At 41.7% G+C, this 7,317-nt stretch overlaps 1 protein-coding gene across 1 annotated transcript; it reads right to left on the reverse strand.

The window, feature by feature from the left end:
- Positions 1-2,631: 2,631 nt before the first annotated feature.
- On the reverse strand, positions 2,632-7,016 carry RIPPLY2 (ripply transcriptional repressor 2). Its single transcript, XM_070796141.1, has 3 exons — positions 6,560-7,016; positions 6,168-6,232; positions 2,632-2,909 (listed from the first exon to the last, which is right to left on the reverse strand). Exons 1-3 carry the CDS (start codon positions 6,923-6,925, stop codon positions 2,762-2,764), a joined length of 579 nt encoding a protein of 192 aa, XP_070652242.1. The 5' UTR covers positions 6,926-7,016; the 3' UTR covers positions 2,632-2,761.
- Positions 7,017-7,317: the final 301 nt, after the last annotated feature.

Here is a 7,317-nt window from a genome sequence, read left to right on the forward strand (position 1 = left end):
GCGCCATGACGCAGCACGTCGAGGCTGCGTGAGGCGGAGCCAACAGGGCGAATGGAGAGCGGGCAGGGTTGGAACCAGTGCAAACTACGCATGCCTCATTCGTCCTGCACCCTGAATTTCAGCACTGCAAGGAGGTGACAGCTATTCTGTGGAAAGATTAAAGAGTGAAACTGTTGCTAAGCCTTGGTGCTGACCGAATCTGAGAATAAATTTCTAGAGATGCCTGTGAACCCAGAACACAACTGTCTGTCCATTGTTAAAGCACTACCATCACGCTGCTTGAAATATGGAATAAAATAACACTATTAAGGCATTTTGATTTGCCAGAAACTCTCTTTTAAGGAAGGCACCAATCTGTACAGAAAAGAGAACTTTTAAGAGCTGAGATGTCAAATGCAAACAGGCACTCCTGTGAGGTGCAGAGAACACTTAACCTTTAGGAACTCTCGCTAATGACTAGTGAACGAGTTGAAGAGGTTAGTAAAGTCTTGCTCTGCTCCATTCACCCACTGACAAGGTCTTCCTCATCTAACTTCCTCTCTTTCTTGAAAGATAGAGCGAAATGTAGACTAATGCAGCTTACCCCCGAATGTTGTGTTGCATAGTTAGCCAAGTTTAAGAGTCAGATAGGTTTAGTTTCATGGCAGCCATGAAATTAAAAGACGCTTACTCCTTGGAAGGAAAGTTATGACCAACCTAGACAGCATATTAAAAAGCAGAGACATTACTTTGCCAACAAAGGTCCAACTAGTCAAGGCTATGGTTTTTCCAGTGGTCATGTATGGATGTGAGAGTTGGACTGTGAAGAAAGCTGAGCGCCGAAGAATTGATGCTTTTGAACTGTGTTGTTGGAGAAGACTCTTGAGAGTCCGTTGGACTGCAAGGAGATCCAACCAGTCCATTCTAAAGGAGATCAGTCCTGGGTGTTCTTTGGAAGGACTGATGCTAAAGCTGAAACTCCAGTACTTTGGCCACCTCATGCAAAGAGTTGACTCATTGGAAAAGACTCTGATGCTGGGAGGGATTGGGGGCAGGAGGAGAAGGTGACGACAGAGGATGAGATGGCTGGATGGCATCACTGACTCGATGGACATGAGTCTGAGTAAACTCCAGGAGCTGGTGATGGACAGGGAGGCCTGGCGTGCTGCGATTCATGGGGTCGCAAAGAGTCCGACACGACTGAGGGACTGAACTGAACTGAGGTTTAGTTTGGATGCCACCCCTGGGGTTAATAAATGAGCAACCTTATGCAGGTTACTTTAATATCTCAATGCCTCATTTTCCACTTACACAATGGGTTTAGGTTTTACTTAGTAAGGATTAAGTGAGATGTCTGGCTAATGGTAGGCACTCAATAAATGTGACTGTGGCTCTTAATACTATTCCAACACATTAATAACAGCAGCACAAATACTGTGCAGGCAAACACCAGTATCTAATGCTCAAGGTCCATGTTGGTGATCTGGTGGGGTTTTGCATATCTATTGAGGAACACATACATCCTGAGAGTAGAATCCAGTGAAAGGAAAGTTTTCAAGAGAAGAAATATAGTTCTAAGTAACTCTCTCTATCCTCTTTCCATAACTAATTTTTCCTGACTCTGAAACATGGTTTGAACTTGTTCTATTTCAATTGCCTTGTTCTTAAAGTGCCTGTAAATCAATGCTTGTAAGGGGGCATTTCTTAGCTAAGCAATGGAAACACTTGTATTTCAGCTACTTGTAATTGAAAAGACTGTATTTGAGCTAAAAGAATTTCATGATCATAATTACTATGTTACCTCTATCTACCATGCAAAGTGCTTCTGTTTTCTCTTTCATTAAAAAAAAGGATGTATTCTTCTATAAAAATTTTTTAAGCTAATCACTAAGAATTTCTTATTTCACTTCCCAGGAGAAAATTTTTTACATGAGAATATAGGACCTGGGAACCAGAGCAATGGAAGGTGATATTATTGGAGAATGTTTCCTATCTGCCACATTTCTTAGCTCCCTTGTGTACTGAAATGAAAAAATGATTATCAAATTCTGGCATTTTGTCTCCCCCTTTTTAGACTCCACTTAAGTAAGATGTTTTGTTTTAACTCTGGGGATCCCTCAGTGTGGTGCCATAAGTACTAAACACCCATGCTATTTTACTACTGAATTTAAGGGCAGCAGAAGAGTATTAAAGTGAGAATAACTTGACTCACCATTCATTAAAATTGCTAAAATTTAATATTCCTAACATTGATTCCCAATCTTAATTATAGACAATGTTTACAATCTTTTTCACCATCTGCTGGCTAATACATAATAGTAACATGTGATTGATAACATAAGGTGATTTTCCTCATTACCTAATAAGATAATACACATCTGTAACTACAACATCTAATGGGGATCAGTAGGAAATACCAGATATTACAAAACTCAGTCTTGAAAATTAAATATTGTTATTCTTTGAAAAATCATACATAAATGTTTTCAAAATTATAAACAAAGATAAATTTGTAATTTGAGGAAGCAATCTAAATTATCTTTTGTAAGCTCCAAATGTTTACAATACAATCAAAACACTTGTAAACAGAACCTATTTTTAAATTCCAACATTGTATTATAGTGTAGGGATAAAAAAGGCCCAACTACCATAGTAATTACTAAATATTTCATTTTATTAATAACTTATATACAAATAAATTAATTTTAAAAGGATTATGATACATTTGTACACTAATCTAATTTGTACCTACAAACTTTGAATGTCATCAAAACTAATCAGGTTAATTTTCACAGATCAGCTCCTCAGTTTCGTCTTCACTATCAGAATCTTCATAAAATGAAATTGTGGCTTGAATTGGAAAATTTTTCAGAAGAGCTTCTGCTTCTTGATATAAGTAATCATAACACTTTGATTTTGGCCAAAATAGTCTGAAAGAAGCAGACAACATAATATGCTTTATTTTTTTTTCCACATTCAGAATCTTTGTTCTCATGAAATGCTCAAATTTCAAGAGCTCCATATATTTATCAACTGATTTATGCATTTAAATAGAGTTTAAAATGCTGGTGTTACAGCCTTCATGGAGTCTATTTGATAAAGTATCAATAATTGATTCACTGTTTTAAATCTTTATCCAAGTTATAAGTTGGATCACATTCACATTAAACCCTCCATGAGCTTAAGATCAATATTTAGATAGCTTACTTCAGGCATTATGGATATACTTATTCTTACAAAATACAGAAGAAAGTTTATCTTCCAATTTCCAAATTCCTTTGGGGAAAAAATGAATCCTACCATGACATTAAATATTGGGATGATAAAAACTTTATAAAGATGACAAAATATTATGCACCTTACACAAAGGCAGAAATTACCTAGCATCTTGTTTGACACTCAGACTTAGTTTGTAGATGTAGATGGAACCAAATCAAGTTTAGAAACATATAAAAAGCAACTTTTTCAAAAGGCTATCTCTGACCCCAACCTTGATCCCATCTCTCTCCCTTTTCCCCACCCAACTAAATTTGGGAACAGTATGTTGAGATATTGAAAATAATACTGATTTTGTGCAAATAATTTGCATGTAAATGTGATTACCTTAAAATTTCAAATTTACAACAAATATTAATCTTACCATCTGATCTTCTATTATTTTTCATTCAGGGGAAATAAAAGGATAAGGTTGCACCACCAACTAGAGTGCCTGGTATTTTAGTGTACAATAAATAGCCTCATGTGTCCAAATCAGATTGATTCTAACAAAGAGAAAATTTCATTATATTCAGTATGCTTCATTTTAAAAAGCAAAAATATAGGCAATGTAGTTGATAAATGTTTCTAGCCAAACAGTTAAGTTTATAAATTGGGTGCCTAAATAAGCAATATCAGTCATCCTATAAATATTTTAGTAATCTCTTATGCCAATCATAACTCATAATTCAAAGACAGATAAATCATGATCCCTATCTTCAAGAAGTTTATAATTGAGTAAAAAGAATCAGAAACACACAATAATATACAAGATAGAACTTAAAGAGAAATACAAAGAAATGGCTACATTAGTTCAGAAAAGAAATTGCTCCTAAAAAATGCAATTGATTTTCTAATGTGTAAAACTGTCAAACCCAAAGAATGTTGTTTAATTATTTTCACACTCTGTCTCCCCAGAATCTCTCACTGGCCATTTTTCTTACAGGGACTTTACACTTTGCTGACTTCTTCCCTGTTCTGTTTAATTCTTCCCAGTCAGGTTTGTGTACCTCTCTTTCTCTGTAGACAGGTTAGATGCTGGCCTTCCCCCAGCATCTTATCAAGAATGATCATCTTTCCTTTTTCACTCCTCCAGATGACCTGACTCACTGCCATGATTCCCCTGTTTATTTACCAAAGCCTCCTAAGTCTGTATTTTCACTTAAGAACTGGACTCTGGACCACTGACCTGTATATGCAGCTCTTTACTGGACAGATCTATTTGGAGGCCCCATAAGCACATGAAATATGACAAATGGGAACTCTGACATGCTATCTTGTTCCCAAGTTATCTTTTAAGCCTTAATTTCCATTTCATTAGTATAACATTCACCTGGTCATCAGCCACCAACCTGGGAACCATTCTGTCTTTTTACTTCTATTTACCTACCATATCCAATACATCATAAGCCTAAGCCTAATCTACTCTGTCAACTAAGCATTCCCCAAATTCACCCAGTTCCATCAATGCCTTAATTGCAATAACTTCCAGTTTCACTTTTGATGTTCTAACTAAGGCTGTATACAATTTCCTTACTGATTTTTCTGAAGCATAAATCTGATCACATTATTTTAATTAAAATCCTTTGAGTAACCCCCAATACCACCTACAGAATAAAGTCCATAAGTTCCCAATGCCATACACAGGAGCAGGACAAAAGTCTTGTACCAAGGTGTACAAGATCTGCTCTGGCTTCCCTGCTGGAGTAACCACAGCTCCACACACTCAAATGCCAGTTCCTTGATGCTCCCGGAAGGAACTGTGCTATTCTTTTTCCTCTCAATGTCTTCTGCCCCACCCCACAAGTTCTCCACTGGGTTAACCTCAAGACTCAGCCAGGTAATCACATCTACGATACACAGTTCCCTGACACTTTCCCACCTCCCCCCTCCTGGTAGAGTTAGTCATAAAATTGACCAAAGTAAACCATTATAACACTTCCAAAGGGCTATGATTATCTCTTCCCATGTTCTTCACTAGTGCTAGCAAAGGGTAGGAAATTAATCAACACTAATTGACTACTATGGTCTTCCCCCGGTGGCTCACATGGTAAAGAATCTACCTGCAATGCAGGACACCCGGTTGGATTCCTGGGTCAGGAAGATCCCCTGGAAAAGAGAATGGCTACCCACTCCAGTATTCTTGCCTAGAGAATTCCATAGACAGAGGAGTCTGGCAGGCTACAGTCTATGGGATTGCAAACAGTAGGACACAACTGAGAGACTAACACTTATTGACTACTACGTGCTATTATAAACACATGCACATTCTACAAACTTTATACAGCTCTTCATTTAACAGCTCTCTAAAGCAGGCAATGAAGACTTAAGCTTTCACCTGATTAAAAGCTACTAATCATCTTGCAGGAAGACTGACTTCCTGTGGCTAGGAACAGCAAACTAGCTCTTAATTGTTAGGTCAAATAACTTTCGATCGCTTTTACGGTCCTGTAATCTTTGGGATTTTCATTACGTTTCCATTTTCTCTTCCGTCTCAAGTTCCATTTGTTGATTTGTTCGGTTTGCTGTAAACCGCAATTGCGAACACCATTCTTGATTCTGATTTGCAAAAAAGAATATTTCCATTCAGCCTGGTGTGAAGCCAGTTTCACTCAAACCTTTTGGCATTAAAAAGAAATTGTTTCGCAGGCACAAGACGTCATCACTTTACTTTTACTAATGCTACCGCGTTCCCTCTTCATAATAGATATTGTAAAGCGCTTACTGAGTGGGCACTGATGAACCGTTCTTTAGGATGAGAGCGTGAACTACATTTTTCAACTCCCTGAGCAAAGGACCTCTGAGACTAGGAAGATAAATCTTGAAGGTAGATTTTTCCAAGAGAGAAAAACTTCGGGATCAGCTGCTGAGCAGGGCTGTGCGAGACCCTTCCCTGGACCTGCTGGAGCCCTTCGATGAGGCCCGTCACTCACCTGACTGGGTGTCTGTATTGGGAAAGCTTTCCTGAGGCGTCCGTTATTCCGGGGCCATCTGGCATCTGAGGGGGTGTAAGGAAACGGATCGCAGTTATCACTCACCCCTTTCTAAAAAACTGCAAACCCGGGCGACCAAGCGTTCCTCCTGTCGGCAGGGAATGTGACCCCGGGGGCTCAGAAGCCTCCCTCCCGGCTCGATCCTCGCGTCCCGGGAGCGGCGGACGCACTCACCGCACAGCACAGACAAGGCCACCGGTAGGGCCACCTGCTGGTGCGGTAATACGCCAGGGGCAGGCCAGGCGCGCGTCTCCCTGGGGTCCCGCGTACCCTGCGCGGGTCGATCAACGGAGCCCCTGGGAGGCGCGGCCCGCCACGCGCGGTTCACTCACCGCCTCCACGGCGTTGTGCGGCGCCTCCTGCTCCTTCTCTCCTCCGTCGTCAATCCACGGTCTCCAGAAGACTGCGGATCTGCGAGGTGGGGAGCACAAGACGCGCAGAGAAGATGCGAACCTAGACCCAGGAGACCTGACCGCAGCTGAGCCAGGGCAGGGTGGGTGTGGGGCTGGAAGATCCGAGGGGAGGAGCCGGGAAGGGGCAGGCGGGAGGGATGGAGCGGGGTAAGCGCGAGGCGGGGCCAAGGCGTTGTACCCGGAGTCCGCGCCCCTGTGCTGCATCGGAAGATCTGGAGCTGGCGGTGGGCGACAGAGGTGCACGCACTGGCCGCTTCCATTCTCCGTACGTTTCGCGATCTCCATGGACAGGCTGGCCCCTGGCACCCACCTGGCCCGAACCCAAAGCTTTATATAGCCCCCGGGTCCCGGAGCATCTTTACACGCTCGCTCCCTGTCTCCCCTGCTGGCGGAGTAAACAAAAAGGCTGCGCGTGAAGGCGCAGCGGCCCGAACCCCGGGGACGAACGCGTGCAACTCCCAAATGGCCTGGGAAGCTGTTTTGCCAAGCGATTGTTAATCACTCTTTCACCCTTGGCTGCGCGGGTAGGGTGGGATACAACATTCCTCAGAGCATCCAATTTCCAAGTGATGAGGCTAGGAGGGGTTAAACCTAAGCGATTCTACACGTTTTGTGTATTTCTGCAAAAAAGGCCAAGTGGCAGGTCATTGCTCCGTTGTCCCATGGCTTTTGGCCTT

The sequence above is a fragment of the Bos indicus genome, chromosome 9 (genome assembly GCF_029378745.1).
Source record: "Bos indicus isolate NIAB-ARS_2022 breed Sahiwal x Tharparkar chromosome 9, NIAB-ARS_B.indTharparkar_mat_pri_1.0, whole genome shotgun sequence".
Taxonomy (NCBI): Eukaryota; Metazoa; Chordata; class Mammalia; order Artiodactyla; family Bovidae; genus Bos; species Bos indicus.